We start from the raw sequence: 16258 nt of genomic DNA on the forward strand, positions 1-16258 counted from the left end.
TAGATAAGCATTACCCCAGCTGTAATCCCATAACATTTTATTTATTAAGGACCGTGAAATTTATATTTCATCTGTCAAAAATACGATTCTTAAATTTTTTCAGCTAGTTAAAAATGCGAAAATCATTTTTATTTTACAGATTGTACAAAAACAAGTAGGAAGCCAGATTTAGCTCTTTATGGAAAATATTTGCCAACCAGTCCCTGCTTTGTGATAATGGTTTCGAGGGATGGTCCATAGACTTCTGGGTGGTTCCTGAGACCCTTACATTTATTTTTTTCTTATTTTAATTTTTATTTTTGAATTATAGTTACCATTCAATATTACATTAGTTTCAGGTGTACAACATTAGGTGGTTATACATTTATATAAATAATGAAGTGATTCCCCAGGTTAGTCTTGGCACCCACCTGGAGTAGTTAGTTATGACAGCATTATTGACTGTATTCCCTGAACTGTACTTTATATCTCTGTAACTCTTTTGTAACTGCCAATTTGTACATATTAATCCCTTCACCCTTTTTCACCCAGCCTCTCAACCCTTCCTCCATCTGACAGTCATCAGTTTGTTCTCGGTACCTAAGAGTTTGTTTCTGTTTGTTTTTTTATTTTGTTTTAGATTCACATAAAAGTGAAGTCATACGATAATTTGTCTTTCTCTGTCTTCCTTATTTCACTTAGCATAATGCCTTCCAGTGGATACTGATGATGATTTTGATCATGTCAGAATGATGTATCCTTAGAATCGCAAGCCTCGCTATTTATAATATATCCAGTGACATATGTGTCAGTTGTTTTTTTAGGTGGTTATGCTTATATAAACTGTTTCATCCTTTAAAAACAAATATAGAAGCAACTGAGGATTGATTCTCTTATTTTCACTAGTTATTTTCCCCCCATTTTGTTTTTCCTTCCACATTATTGCAACACAGAAATGACAAACCTACCGTAACTAGAACTGATATTATTTAGTTTGAAAATCTTAAAGATGGTATCCCTTTGAACTTGACTTTCTTGAAACATATTTTTACATGGACTGTTAATTACGGTAAAGGTAGGAAGTCAGTGACAGTTGTACAGTTTATCAGCCATAGTCTGAAATAATAAAATAAACCTTGCAAGGATCACCTGTGTCCCTCTGAAAGGCTATGCCCCCCAGAAATACATTGAAGCTTTATTGAAATAAAAACCTTTGGTTTTCATGTTCATTCTACATTTATTGACGTTTTCCAAACATGTTTCTACTCATTTTGATACCCAGTGATATGGAAGTGAAAAAATCCAATATTAAAAGGATAAGCTGAGAGAGTGTAAGAAGGGGCTTGAAAGGAATGTGAGGTATAAATTTGGTCAGCATTGAATGAATTAATCATAATTACAAGTAGGAAAGGTGTTCATGAAAATTCAAAATTTTTGAGTGTCTTGTTCAGCTTTTTGACAACTTTTTTTCTTCCTGTGAGTCAGCATTTTTCCGTCGTTTGGACAATGGAATTGAGCCTTAAAAGTATTTCTCTAAAAGTATTCTGATAGTAACATCTGCAAATGAAATGAGAGGAGGTAGAAAGGTCCTTCATTTGCTGTTTTTTATTTTTAGAAAATAGTCTTTTTCTTTCCAATCTCTTGTTAGGTGCATTGTTTATTACCTATATGTCCTTTTCTCATTCACTGTTACTTGGATTACATTTATTGTGATGCAGGTATTGAGGGATTACATTTATTGTGATGCAGGTATTAAGAGATTTATGACATTTCCTTTGAAGTCTGGGTATCATTGTTTAGCAAGCATTTATTCAGAAAACTTTTGCTCACTGTACATGTACACTTAACATTTTATATATGTTACAGATATTTAAAACAGATATTTTAACAGTAACAATTTATAATAGTCATGTGTATATTTTTTGTTTTAGCCATTAAAAAAATCAATCAGCCTGTGTCATTTAAGTAGATAAATATTAAGACAAAAATATTTAGACAACTAACTTGAGATCACTTTAAGGCAGAGTAAATTCAGCTCATTGGTCTTGAATTATTAGCAGCTTGTCTTAACCCTGATAATGGACCTAGACTTTAGTTGGGACGCAAAGAAGATAAGCAGCTAGCTATCGTGATAATTTGTTGAGTAATGCACCCCCGTGTATAATGTGCACCCACATTTTTGGCCCAAATTTTCAGGGGGAAAAATCTTTTTCATTTTAATTTTTAATTAATTAATTAATTAATTATATTTAGAAATGAAACTGATTATTTTCCAGGGTATTATTTTGTGTGCAGATATCATTATTGGTTTCTAGAGTTATGCTTTTAACACACAAGCATAAATAAAAGAATTAAAAACAGATACAAAATTAGTACAACCCATGTATAATAAGCATCCTTATTTTTTCCTCAAATTTTTGGGCAAAAATGTGCACATTATACACAGCAAAATCCTGTATGTAAAGTTGCTTTTTAAAAAAGATTTTATTTTTTAGAGAAGGGAAGGGAAAGAGGAAAAAAAAAAAGAGGGAGAGAAACATCAATGTTTGGTTGCCTCTCCCATGCCCCCACTGGGAACCTGGCCTAAATCCCAGGCATGCGCCCTACACCGAGAATGGAACCAGTGACCCTTTGATTCTCAGGCTGGCACTCAACCACTGAGCTATACCAGCCAGGACTAGGGTCATATCTTTTACCTAGTAATAATTTTCTTAAATGTTTAAAAATAATCATTTATTCCCCCTGTGTAGGTTCTAAGGCCCAGCAGCTTCTGCAAGGACTACAAGCAAGTGATGAAAGCCAGCAACTCCAGGCAGTCATTGAAATGTGTCAGTTATTGGTTATGGGAAATGAGGAGACACTGGGAGGGTTTCCTGTCAAGAGTGTTGTTCCAGCTTTGGTAAGATAGAGTTTCCCCCTTGTTTTACCTCACTTGTCCTCTATGCTGCCCATATACTTACTGAAAGTATAATTATTGTCATTATGAATTTTAAAACATGGCAGAACAAGGAGACAGTAGAGTATGGCTTAGTGCTTTTATTTCATGTTTATAAATAATGTGAGTGATTGCTAATAATGAGTTAGTAAATTTTCTAAACCACTTCTTGATGAATAGTTACCCCATCTTTGATACTTAAATGACTAGTTTTAAATTGTTGGCCTCTTGACTTGCTACACCAAAACCGGCATGCTTTCTCATTCAGCCTGTGGTACACGGGGCAGTGATAAGCAGCTCACTTGTGGGTTTCTTTGCGCACCAGGCAGGTTTCATGTTTGACAATTGTGTGTGTGGCCGAGCTGTCAAGCCACAGGAGCCCACATGGATCCTTCCAGCTTAAAAGGGTTTTTTTGTTGTTAAGCAAAAACAAAAGAAGAAACGCCCAAAACGAAACAAAAACAATAACCACAATAGAAAAATAACTTTAAAAATCTTTTAATGATTTTTCAACACAAGTATGAGTTGATATTTAGAATTTACTAAACTTAATTACTTAAGCCTTTTAATGTGAAACAACAGGAGGAGATAGGTTCTTGAGCATAATGTCTTCTAAATAGTAGCTTGGTAAATTTCCTTACTCCAGAATTAAAGAAATTGGCTATAATTTGAGCCTGAATAAAATAGTAATGAAGACTAACATAAATATCATGAACGCATTTATAACATATTTTACCTGGGAATTAAAAAATAAACAGTTGTGTAAATTTTTTTTTACATACCTAGTTGACAGAATGAAATTGTGATTGGTATTGATCACATTATCAAAATAGGGAAAAGGCTGAGTTTTAAGGAGAGAGCTGAATGAAGACTAGTCACATACAAGGTGATGTAGTCTTTTTTTCTTCCCATTGTTAGTTGTTGTATGGCTGGTCTTTGGCAGGGGCTGATGAAGATTAAACCAATTTTTTTTTACATGTTGCCACTCAGACCTTTGAATAATGAGAGCTAGCTCCACTTTATAAAGCCTTCCATGTTGATTCTTAAGTGTTTTGTAAAGAGCAGTATCTCGTTTATTTTTTTTTTTACAGTTAGCCTATGTGAATTTTCATGTTCGAATTACAGATTTCTTTGATTAATTTGGATAACTAGCTTCTGTTACCCAAATTAAACTTTCTTGTTTTGTTCTTGTTTGTTAAAAAATGAATAGCAACAAAGACTTAGGTTTACTTTATACTGTCTAATGTTAAAATGAAGTTATTATTAGTGAAATAAAGAAGCTGTTAAGTCTAGGCAAAAATGTTGACACATAGTCAAATTTACTTAATTTGCTGCTTATTGATTAGATTTAAGTGCTTAATAGACTTGCATGAGTCAGCTCATGCTATTAATAATGACTGTTGTTAATGAGTTGTCCAGATTTATCTTTCATCACAATAGAATATTGTGAATATATATGTATCCATTATCATACATGTGGGTGTCTGTAGTCATTTTGGTGAAAGGGAATCAATCTATTTAGAATAATCCTTCTTCCCAAATATGGTCGTATAAGGTTCAGTCCACTTTTAGAATTGCAGGACTTGTTATTTTTTCTGTTAACATGACAATCTCTTTTCAGTTTAGAGTGTTCGAAGTGACTGATTCATTGTAGGGGATTTGTGAAATAGAGTGCTATTAAACCCTGAAATAGAGGGGATGTATATGTATAGTCTGTACCCAGTGTAATTCAGAGCCAAGAAGACAGTCTTACTAAATGATTATTGTATTAGAATATTTGATGTCTGTTATTGTAGTTATGCATTTAATTGAAGGATATTTTATAACTTAAATTCAGTGCATTTAAGACTTTCCATTGAGCTAGAAGACCATGAATGATCATCTGCTTCAACAGATAGAGAATTATTTTGGTAACTTGGCTGCTTTAGGAGAATTATGTGTACACCCCTAGCAGTTTTGCATTCCCTTCTTTGAAAAATGTGCTTGAAATGTGCTTAAGGTCTTTTCTGCAAGAGTGTGTAAATCCTATGCTGCTGTGTATTTTCCATCTGAGTTAAAGTTAAATGGTACTTATCTCAACTTTAGAGAAGCTTATTCGCAAGAGTTTTAAGTCTTGGTCTTGGATCTGTACTGTCAGTTGTTAATTTAAGGAAAAGCTGTTCATTGCTGCTCTGTTTATTTATGTACTAAAGTATTTATTGACACCTATTAAGTCTTCAGTGATGTGTTAATGAGCTTCTAAAGGGAGTGGTGTATTAGAGGTACTAGAAAGATGGATAGTAAGCAACAGGAAGGCTTTGTTTTTGACCTGGATCATGATGTGATAATAATCCAGGAAAGTTCCCAACTTGGAGCTATAGTGTGTAAGTCATGCCGTCCTACACATAATCATTTCTTGTGCATGCATACTAGGTTTTTATCTTGATATTATTTTTCTATGATAAAAGTTTTGTGTAATGCTTTTCCATTTCAGCTGAAGTAGAGGAAGCAATACTTCCTTTAGGACTTTTCTCTAAGAATGTAAATACCTTCTAATACTTTTTAATAATCTTTTAACAGATAACATTACTGCAGATGGAACATAATTTTGATATTGTAAGTATGTCCTGCATTCTGAAAAAGACTCCAAATTAATATTTTGAGGGTTGTTTTTGTTTGTTTGTTTTTTTAAGAAAAAACACGTTGTTTTCTAGATGAACCATGCTTGTCGAGCCTTAACATACATGATGGAAGCCCTTCCTCGATCATCTGCTGTTGTGGTAGATGCGATTCCTGTCTTTTTAGAAAAGGTAATCCTAAAACCGGGGGCTAAAGGGGCTCAAGCTTAGGTCTCAGTGGTCTAATTACTTCTGAACTTGAAAGTAGTACATCACATTGTGAGGCCACATTAAGAAATGCTTCTTAACATTCATTGTTTAAGTAAAGTTGTGTGGGGTTTTTTTTTGTTGTTTTGTTTTTTGTGTTTTTTTTCCAAGATTCCAGGAAAATACTTCAGAGCAGTAGTTTAAATCTGATGTTAATAAAACATTTATATAGTCAACCCAGGCTTCTAATTTTTAATAATGGCAATTACCACATTAAAATCTTCAGAGAAGATCTTAATGTACTTGATTAAAACTAATTTCATTATTTCTAGAAAACATCTCAGTGAGGTTATAGCTATGTATAACCTCATTTTACAGCTGAGAAGGCTGAGGCAGAAAAAGTGCCTTGCTCAATGTCATAAAGTGAGTTTCCCATAGTGGGTTTCACGTTAGAGGCATTATAGATGGATGGAAATTAGAGGAAATGCTGTGAAGATAAGTGACTAGAAAAGAACTTGAATGATAACCTTAGGCTACCCACTTTTATGTTCCCAGCTGCAAGTAATTCAGTGTATTGATGTGGCAGAGCAGGCTTTGACCGCCTTGGAGATGTTATCGCGTAGACACAGTAAAGCCATTCTACAAGCAGTAAGTGTTGTTACCGAAACACTGTATTTCATTTCCTGTTGGATTTTATATACACAACTCTTAGATTGCAATCTCTGTTAGGTATACATGGTGTTTCCAGAGTGATGTGCTAGACTTACTAGTAGGCTTTTTAAATTGCTGATATAAAGGGTATTTCTTTATTTTAACAGTTTTCTATATTTTAGGGTGGTTTGGCAGACTGCTTGCTATATCTAGAGTTCTTCAGCATAAATGCCCAAAGAAATGCACTAGCAATTGCAGCCAATTGCTGCCAGAGTATCACACCAGATGAATTTCATTTTGTGGCAGATTCCCTCCCATTGCTTACCCAAAGGCTAACTCACCAGGTAAAATATGAAACTATTTTATGTTATAAACATTTTTATTACACTTTTAAAATGTAAATTTTAACTAGAATTTTAAATCCTCCAAATGGGTATATAAATAGGAAATGTTTTGATCCATCATTTGATGTGTTATTCAGTCTCATGTACTGTATTAGATATTTTGCAAATATTGTTGGACTTATGCAAGTGAATAGTATTCCATATGTTTGATATCTTCAGCTATTTTGACTTTAAGGGATACATTTGTTATTTTAGCAGAAATGGAGCGTTTACTATTTGCTATGATCAGAAATTCCTTTTGGAAAGGCATTGGGTTAGACAGACAAGACTAGGAGGATGAGATTAGGAGAGGAAACGTGTCCCAAATAAAAATGAAATGGAATATGTAGACTGTAGCTGTCTGAGGAGAAGAGCAGGAGCAATTATTTAGGAGATGGACTGAATGGACTTCATGAATGTAGTATGAGAAGCAAGGTTTACAGAGGCCTGCGATGGAGGACAGATCATGAGTTAAACCTCTACTCAAGGTCATAGAGAAGTTGAATTTTCTTTAAATATAAATTAATGTTTTAAAGTGCTGTTGATAAAGAGAGTTTTTTAAAAAGAAATCTGGCTTTTAAATTACCTTCACAAAGTACACTTAAAATCTTGGGACCATTAAGGTATGTTAAAGGATTTATTAAGATAGATAGTAATGATTATTGACTCTCTGGAGTGTTTTCTTCTAAGGTGATCAAGACACAAAGAGTGTCCTTCATTTACTTGTAAAAACTTGCTAGGTTGAGATAACCTTTATGGGAGTTAGAAATATGTTCTCTAGTTAGCTGTGACTTCAGTTAGCTGTGACTTCAGTTTGGAAATAGGCATGACAATCGGAGTTGTTCAATAGTTGGCCACTATTGGACCAGCTTTCTAGACAGTGACAGTGAAGATGTAAGGCTTTTGTAATACACACTCATTCTCGCTTTTACACAAACAAGTCTAGTTTTCACATTGGAAGACATTTATTAGGAAAAAGCAAGGTCTCTTAAAACACTGGTTAAGCCATTAAATTGTTCCTTTTTGTTCTTATATGGATTATTTATAACATTTTCTCAATGAAGCTACTCATAATAGTATTTCCAGACTTTTTATATAGTGAATAGAGCAAATCTATACCTACCTTTTCACATTACCAATTAACCTCTGGTTCACACACACCTGTTTAACTGTTTTCAAATTTTTAATGTATGCATGTTTTCAGTATTTCCACTGGGGATGCCTTTTAGGATGATAGGGTATTTTTCTTTATTATAATCGTTTAGGTATTAAAATTACAGAAGTACACTGGGGAGTAGTATAATAAGGTTTATCCATATGTGACACATAGATGAGCTGACTCTTTCTGAACTTCCCACAAATAAAAACACAGATGAATAAAATAAAATTATAGAAGTAAAAAGGTTGTTTCTTCTTTTCTGTATATTTGCATTTATCTCTTTGAGCCTTAAGGAGGGAGGTTTTACCAGTGTGATTCTCTTTGCTTTGAAATCCTATTATTGATTGTACCTTTCTTGGGCTCATTGCATTGTCAAAGCTCACATCTATTTCAGCCAGACCTGAAGAATTTTGGGTTAGGAGAAGATAAGTTAGTGGTTTATGACAATGAACATGTTTTATATTAATAAGCTTTATTTTCCTTTATTTAAAAATATAGGACAAAAAGTCAGTAGAAAGCACTTGCCTTTGTTTTGCACGTCTAGTGGACAACTTCCAACATGAGGAGGTAAGCATCCAGTCCTCGGGGGTATTTTCATGAAATTGTTAAATTGTGGAATCACAATATAACATTTTTTTCCTCATGTTTGTGAAGAATTTACTCCAGCAGGTTGCCTCCAAAGATCTGCTTACAAATGTTCAACAGTTATTGGTAGTGACTCCACCAATTTTAAGTTCCGGAATGTTTATAATGGTGGTCCGCATGTTTTCTCTGATGTGTTCCAACTGTCCAACTTTAGCCGTTCAACTTATGAAGCAAAGTAAGTACTATTTTATTATTCTACATTAAGAAAGAAAAGTGGCTTTAAAAAATATCTACTTGAGTTTGCTAATACCATAGACACTGGATAATAAGAAAAACATTAATGTGTAATAAATTTGTGTTGGGATAATATAGTAACACTTCCTACATAACACGTTTTAAAGAAAGTATATAGTATATTAAAATTTTACCCTTGCTGATCCTAGGGCTAAAGACCCAAGATGATTGCTTTCTGTGTAGTATCGTGTATTAGATTTTTCTAGCAGTTCATCTGATACCAGAATGCTTTCCTCCCTCAAAATACTAGAACTTACACAGATGAATGTCTCTGATCTTTGCTACTTTAGTATTTCTAAGCCTTTCCCAATCTTATCCAGTGTGTAGGAAATAAAGTTTTATTGCACTGTTACTGCAATTTGCTGTTACTTTTTTAGATTTTACAAGTTAATGTCTGAAGACCGCAGAATTCAAAAAAATTTGATTGTTGCTAGTCTTGCTCTTGCAACTTTTGTATAAAGCACCCACCGTTTTGTGTTAATGTCATATCCATAATTCTGATCTCTGAGGATGTTACCTTGGGAGCCAGGGACGATATTCACTAATAAAATAGCCTTTGATTGCACTGCCTCAGATAGAATATTGAGTAGTATAACTTGCTTTATTAACTTATCAACTAGTATAAACTAGATACTCCCTCTTTGAGAGGAACTCAGTTTTATTTTTAGTTGGCGTTTCTTGTGAATTAGTGCATTGGCACAGAAGTTTTAAGAAAAATAGTGTTGCTGAGGTGATTTATTGATAAGATTCTCCTTAAATCATTGAGTCATCCTCAAACCTGGTATTCCAGGAACACTGTCTTGTGCAGTGAACAAAGTACTCTCTTCCTAGATAAATTGGGAAAGGTTTAAATAACTCCTTTGTGTAGTAAAAATGCACTTTGCTTATTAAAAATCCCTGGGAGCCTTTTGAATTTTGTGTAGCCCACCGTTGTCTGGAGTTTGAACATAGATTGTCTTTTGTTACTTGATGGCACAGCATTTCCCTGAATACTGGTGTGGGAAATTGCTGTGTGATTTTTTTGTGTTTTTTTTTTCTTTTAATATGATAAACATTTTCATCTCTTTTGCATACTCTAGGAAGTTTGCTGTGCATTCATAATGCAGACTACTAGGCATATTTTCTTTCTACAACAGTAATACAATGGAAACATGTACCTGTTCTCTTTCCATTTTGCTGTTATGCTCTGATCTCTTTAAAACATTTAATGACCCTGGCCAGTGTGACTCACTTGGTTGGAATATTGTCTCTTAAACCAAAAGGTCATGAATATGATTCCCAGGGCACATGCTAGGGTTGTGGGTTCACTCCTCTCTTGGGCTGTGTGCAGAGAGAGAACCAATCGAAGTTTCTCTCTTGTATCGATGTGTCTCTACCTGTCTCTCTTACCCCCTTCCTCTTTCTCTAAAAACAGAAAAAAATGAATCCTTGTGTACCACTGCTGTGTATTCACATTGCTTTGGAAAGTTGGGCAGAAATCTTAAAACATTTTATTTACTGTTTACAAAATTTCAATGAAGCAGAGATTTAACTGTCCATGCCTCTCTGCCCACATCACTGGTGAATAATTTCCTTGATAACTGGCAAAACATTTCAATGAAACATTGATATATTTTGTCATGTGTATTGTGTACACACACACACACACACACACACACACAACCATCAAAGAGAGTCAGCCTTGTCCTAAGGTTGTAGCTGTTAGGGTGAGTAAACCTATGGAGGCTAAGGACTTCTCACGCTGTCAGCACATCAGACTGGTTCGTGCAAATTTTCCCATAAAGTGATGTCTCCTGGGACTAGAAACTTATGGTAGATGATATTTTAATGATTTTGTCTTTAGATGACATGGTTACTGTCATGTAAGAAAATGTCTTTTATGATCACAAAATGGTGATAATTCAGATTTTTTTAGATGATTATTTATTTTCAGAGAAAGGGGAAGGGAGGGAGAAAGGAGGAGACAAACATTGATTGGCTGTCTCTTGCACACCACCAGCTGGAGACTTGGGCTGCATCCTAGTCGTGTGCCCTGACAGTGAATCAAACCAAAGCCCTATTGATTTTCAGGACAGCCCCCATTCCACTGAGCCATACCAGTCAGTGCAAGATTCAAATGCTTTTTAAAAAAAATTTATTGAGTATGCTATTACAGTTTCCCTGATTTTTTTCTGCCTCTTTGCTTCACTCAACCCAGCACCCTCTACTCTCTGAGGCAATTGCTACACCATTGTTTATGTCCATGTTTCCTGCATGAGTTCTTTGGCTCCTCCATATCCTATGCTGTACTTTACACCCCCATGGCTATTTTGTAACTACCTATTTGTGCTTCTTAATCCCCTCACCTCTTCACCCATTCCCCTACACCCTCCTCCCATTTGGCAGCCATCAAAATGCTCTCTGTATCCATGATTCTGTCTGTATTCTTGTTTGCTTAGTTTATTTTTTAGATTCAATTGTTGATAGATATGTATTTAATGCCATTTTATTCATAGTTTTGGTCCTCTTTCTCTTGAATGAGTCCCTTTAACGTTTCATGTGATTATGGTTTGGTGATGAAGAACTCATTTAGTTTTTTCCTTGTCTGGGAAGCTCTTTATCTGCCCTGTGATTCTAAATGATAGCTTTGCTGGGTAGAGCAATCTTGGCTGTGGGTCCCCACTTTTTGTGACTTTGAATATTTCTTGCCAATACCTTCTAGCCTGCATAGTTTCTTTTGAGAAGACAGCTGACAATCTTATGGGAATTCCTTTCTGGTAACTCTTCCTTTTCTCTTGCTGCTTTTAAGATTCTAGCTCCACCTTTAACCTTTGGCATTTTAATTATGATATGTTTTGGAATGGACATTTTTGCCTCCATCTTGTTTGGGACTCTGTGCTTCCTGGACTTGCATGCATATTTCTTTCACTGAATTAGGGAAGTTTTCTTCCACTGTTTTTTCAAATAGATTTCTAATTTCTTGCTCTTTTTCTCCTTCTGGCACCCCACGATGCAAACATTGAGTCTCTTGAAGTTGTCTCAGACGTTGTACACTATCCTCATTTTTTTTAATTCTTTTTTCTTGTTCTGACTGTTGTTTTTTGGTTCCTTTTGTTCCAAATCATTAATTTGATTCTCAGCTTCATTCATACTACTGTTGTTTCCCTGTAAATTCTTCTTTATTTTAATTAGTGTATTCTTGTTTCTGACTGAGTCTTTTTTATGCTGCTGCGGTGCTCACTAAGGTCCTTGAGCGTCCTTATAACCAATGTTTTCAACTCTGCATCTGGTAGATTGTTTATCTCCATTTTGTTTAGCTCTTTTTTTGGAGTCAGTCTGTTCTTTCATATGGGCCATATTTCTTTGTCTCTTCATTTTGGAAGCCTCCCTGTGTTTGTTTCTATGTATTAGGTAGAGCCGCTATGACTCCCCGTCTCAGTAGTGTGACTTAATGTAGTAGGTGTCCTGTAGGGTCCAGTGGCACAGCCTTCCATATCACCCAAGCTGGGTACTTGACATGTGCCCTCTGTGTGGACTGAATACACCCTCCTCTTGTAGTTGAGCCTTGGTTTTTGTTGTCAGGTCAATGGGAGGGATTTACCCAGGCCATCCAGCTTCAAGGATTGGAGCAGGGTGGTGGTGCTCTGATGTGGCCTATATCTGTCCACTGGGTGCACTGAGCCTTGGGTTCCCAGGTGGGACAGGCCAGAGTCAGACTCAACCTCTGTTCTGCCTGGGGCCACCCTGCCTGAGCTATAAAGCAGTCTGAGATGGCTGCTATTCGTGCTGAGCTTGGAGATTCCCAGGTGAAGCCAAAGTGAATCTAGCCTGGTTGCTACTAGTGTGAGACCTGAGATTCACCGAGGCCAGCTGTTGCTTATTTGAGAGTATTTAGGAAGTTGTGCACAGTAAGTGGAGACCAGCCATTCTTATGGAGAAGCAACTTGGGTGGGCCTGTAAACTGGGCAAAGCAGAGTCTCTAGGGATCTCCCAGGAGGGTCAAACAGTGTTAGCCATGTTGATGGAGTCTTAGATAAGGCACCTGCTTGCCAGCTTTGTGGCTCTGTGGGGAGAGGGTTTAGAAATGGGACAGTGGCTTCTGCTCACCTTGATGCCAGACACTTCAGTTTTTCCAAGTATGCTGGTACTTTTGAAGCTGCCACCCCAGTGCTAGAGCTCTGAGGGAGCTCTGAGCTAGAGCTCAGAGGGAAGTTTGAGTAGGTGAGTCCTCCCTGTATGGGTTCTTTTAAGAGTAACTACTTGGAGCTTCAGCAGTTTCTTCCACTGACTCAATCCCTGCTGGGTTTTGCAGACAGAAGTTGTGGGAATTTATCTTCCTGGCAATGGAACCCTTGGGTTGGGGTACTGCTTGGGGTCAAGATTCCTCTCTCCTGAGATATCCTTCCCGAATTTTATCCACATGTGGGTGTGGGGCCACCCCATTCTGCATCTGTGCCCTCCCTCCGTTGTGGGTAAATGTGGTTTCTTTCATTCTGTAGTTTTCAGACTTCCATTCAACTCGATTTCAGATGGTTCTGAGTGATGGTTGCTCTATATTTTAGTTGTAATTTTAATGTGGTTGTGTAAAGAGGCGAGCCATGTCTGCCTATCCCACCTTTTTGACTGGAAAAGCCAAGATTTAGATGCTTTTAATTGCTTTGTGTTATCTTATTGTCCACGCATTTTTAGTATAGTTGAATTGAAGACAAATATATGAATATACTTGAATTTAGGGTTAAAATGCACATTAAGTTCACTTTTTTGTACAAAACACTGGGCTCCTTAAGGGAAGTAATAAAAGATTGGCGAAGTCTCTGGTTGGCTATGTGATTAGGTGTCCAGCTAGAAGACTGAGACCCATAGTGAGATCCTCGGAAATAAATTGTTAGAAGTTTTTTCCTTAGGTGTTTATTACAGCTTATTTAGGTTTTTTACTTTAATTTCCGTAGTATATTGCTGAAGAAGAAAATAATGCTAATATCATATCCCCCCCCCCCCCCCCCCGCCAAGGACTGCCTTATAAAGTTGGTGGTATGAATTAATGAACAAAATAAAATTTAAACAGACTTATAGGTGCATCAAACAGACTGACAGCTGTAAGGAGGTGGGGGCGCCCTGGGTGAAACAGTTGAAGGAATTAAGGCGAACAAACCAAAGTCGTAAACATAGACAACAGTGTGGTGATTACCAGAGGGAAAGGGGTGGGGTTAGGTAAAGGTTGGGGAATAAATGGTGACAGGAGACTAGACTTCAGGTGGGTGAACACATAATGCAATATACTGATGATGCATTATACAATTTTATATTTGAAACCTTTATAATTTTATTAACCAGTGCAACCCTAATAAATTTAATAAAAAATAAAAAAATAAATGAAGTAGGTAATATAACTAGTATCATACGCTTTCATTTTTTGTTGTTGGTTTTGCAGACATTGCAGAAACACTTCACTTCCTCCTGTGTGGTGCCTCCAATGGGAGCTGTCAGGAACAGATTGATCTTGTTCCACGCAGCCCTCAAGAACTGTATGAACTGACATCTCTGATTTGGTAAAGATTGAGCTAATAATAATAATAATAATAACTGTGCTTTATAAGAGGGTGTTCTACTTTAGAGACTTGACATTTACTAATATATGGGGAAACCACTTATTAAAGTCATTGCACTTTTTTTTTCTAGTGAACTTATGCCATGCTTACCAAAAGAAGGCATTTTTGCAGTTGATACCATGCTGAAGAAGGGAAATGCTCAGAACACAGATGGTGCGATATGGCAGTGGCGTGACGACCGGGGCCTTTGGCATCCTTATAACAGGATTGACAGCCGGATCATTGAGGTAGTAGTTTCCTCGTACCGTTTAAATGTGCCTATTTGGTGGAGAGTGGGCGTAGGGGTGGGCTGGGGAGGGTGGGTGTGTGTACTTAAATGTGCTCAGTTTTGAATTAACTCAAGATTCTCTCATTTTGTCTCCTGAGAACAAGGTCCTCATTTCTGTTCAGGTCAGAAAACATGATGTTCTAGTCCTGCTTCTGCTGCTAACTACCTGATTGACTTGGAGCAAGTAATTTAAATTCTTTGTTCCATAGTTTCCTCATTTCTGAAAGGAAACATTGGATGAGTTAGGCTTTGTGTTTTTAAAAGTTCCTTCTATCTCCTATCCAAAAGAGATCTCTCAAAGGCAAAGATTTACATAAAAATAGCTGTTTCTCAATATTTTTAAGAGCAAATATGTGAAAATAAATATGTGAATTATTAAGTAAATTGTGATACATGCATAAGCTCATATAATCCATTAATGGGATAAATTTTTATATTATAAAATGGGATACTATAAATGAGAACAATATTCAAAATTATGTAACTCATTTGGGAACTCGGCAAAATAAGAGAAAAGGAATAATACATAGGAAGGAAATACACCAAGATAATGACAGTGATTTGTTTTTTTGGTCAGGTTTTATGTTTGATTTTATTCTTATTTTCATACTTAATATAGAACTATGACATTTTGCATTAAAATACTTTAAAACTTTGCACTAGTTCCAGAAATGTTGGTTACTGCATTATTGGAAATGCCGTGCTTCATTTATTGTCAATACATCATATCTTTAGTATCAATATATTTTCTAATTTCAACTGGTTTTTAAATGTTTAGAACTTCACGCTTAAACTGGTATTCTTCTTTAAAGATGTCTTCCACCATTTAGTTTCTAAAAAAGAATTTTTGAAAAACTTTGAAACCACTGACTAATATTACAAATTCAGGAGTTCTTATGAAAATATCTAAATTCAGAGCCAGCCTTTATGAGAAGGGTAACCAGGACTCATCTTTTATGCATTGTTAGCCTTAGTGTATAAGCAGGTCATATTCTCTAACTCAAAGCATTCTTTTTAGCATTTTTTTGATAATTGCATTTTCACTGTTAACTTTTTATCTTGTCTTTCCTAAGAGTTCTATCTTCCATTCAAGCTAGGAGTTCCATAGTTTCGACTGTTATAAGAATGAGCACTTTGTCACTTCTTTAGGCTGTCTAAAGTCAAGCAGACAGTGTGAACCTGCCTGCCTGCCTGCCTCATTCTTACAAATGTACTGTGTAATTCCTGCAACCCCTAGGGAGTAGGATTACTGTCTTAGTTCCAGTTGTATCCCTTACAATCTTAGAGCATTGTGTAAATGTAAAGGTTTTTTTTTTCTTTATCTAAGGATAATGTTATAGAGTCATTTTGCTTAAAGGAGGATGTTGGTGGGCTGCTAAGAATTTATGGCATAAATAACTTTATAACTTAGATACTGTGACTTGTGAATAATAAATTTTTTTCTATCAGCAATGTCTTAAGATCCTTAATACAAATGCTGTCTTCATGTCAGTGATGCTACATGACTGGATCCTCCATCAAGATTTTTACCTGTTTTTATGTCTTGTGGAACCTGATAGAACCTGTGGTGTATATTTGTGTTTAATTGAAAATGATTTATTTAATGAGTTTT

At 35.8% G+C, this 16258-nt stretch overlaps 1 protein-coding gene and 2 long non-coding RNA genes across 28 annotated transcripts in view; 2 read left to right on the forward strand and 1 right to left on the reverse strand.

Annotated features, from left to right (window-relative positions):
* The window catches only part of TRIP12 (thyroid hormone receptor interactor 12), a 144359-nt gene that overhangs the window by 84664 nt on the left and 43437 nt on the right, over nucleotides 1–16258 (forward strand). For 18 of the 26 annotated variants that reach the window (XM_036022737.1, XM_028508440.2, XM_036022744.1 and 15 more), the window contains 9 exons: nucleotides 2730–2878; nucleotides 5474–5509; nucleotides 5608–5703; nucleotides 6274–6366; nucleotides 6552–6713; nucleotides 8410–8478; nucleotides 8566–8731; nucleotides 14201–14318; nucleotides 14449–14605. In XM_036022737.1, coding sequence (XP_035878630.1) covers nucleotides 2730–2878; nucleotides 5474–5509; nucleotides 5608–5703; nucleotides 6274–6366; nucleotides 6552–6713; nucleotides 8410–8478; nucleotides 8566–8731; nucleotides 14201–14318; nucleotides 14449–14605 — 1046 coding nt within the window. Of the gene's footprint in view, nucleotides 1–2729; nucleotides 2879–5473; nucleotides 5510–5607; nucleotides 5704–6273; nucleotides 6367–6551; nucleotides 6714–8409; nucleotides 8479–8565; nucleotides 8732–14200; nucleotides 14319–14448; nucleotides 14609–16258 lie in introns of all 26 variants that reach the window. The other 8 variants (XM_036022734.1, XM_036022738.1, XM_028508430.2 and 5 more) reach the window with 1 other exon arrangement.
* On the forward strand, nucleotides 66–1914 carry LOC118499976. The gene is made up of 2 exons (XR_004902494.1): nucleotides 66–1697; nucleotides 1729–1914. It is a non-coding gene; the product is annotated as an uncharacterized LOC118499976 (long non-coding RNA).
* Nucleotides 460–16186, reverse strand: LOC118499977. The gene is made up of 3 exons (XR_004902495.1): nucleotides 16054–16186; nucleotides 9038–9042; nucleotides 460–470 (listed from the first exon to the last, which is right to left on the reverse strand). It is a non-coding gene; the product is annotated as an uncharacterized LOC118499977 (long non-coding RNA).

This window comes from Phyllostomus discolor, chromosome 4 (genome assembly GCF_004126475.2).
Source record: "Phyllostomus discolor isolate MPI-MPIP mPhyDis1 chromosome 4, mPhyDis1.pri.v3, whole genome shotgun sequence".
In the NCBI taxonomy this organism is placed as follows: domain Eukaryota; kingdom Metazoa; phylum Chordata; class Mammalia; order Chiroptera; family Phyllostomidae; genus Phyllostomus; species Phyllostomus discolor.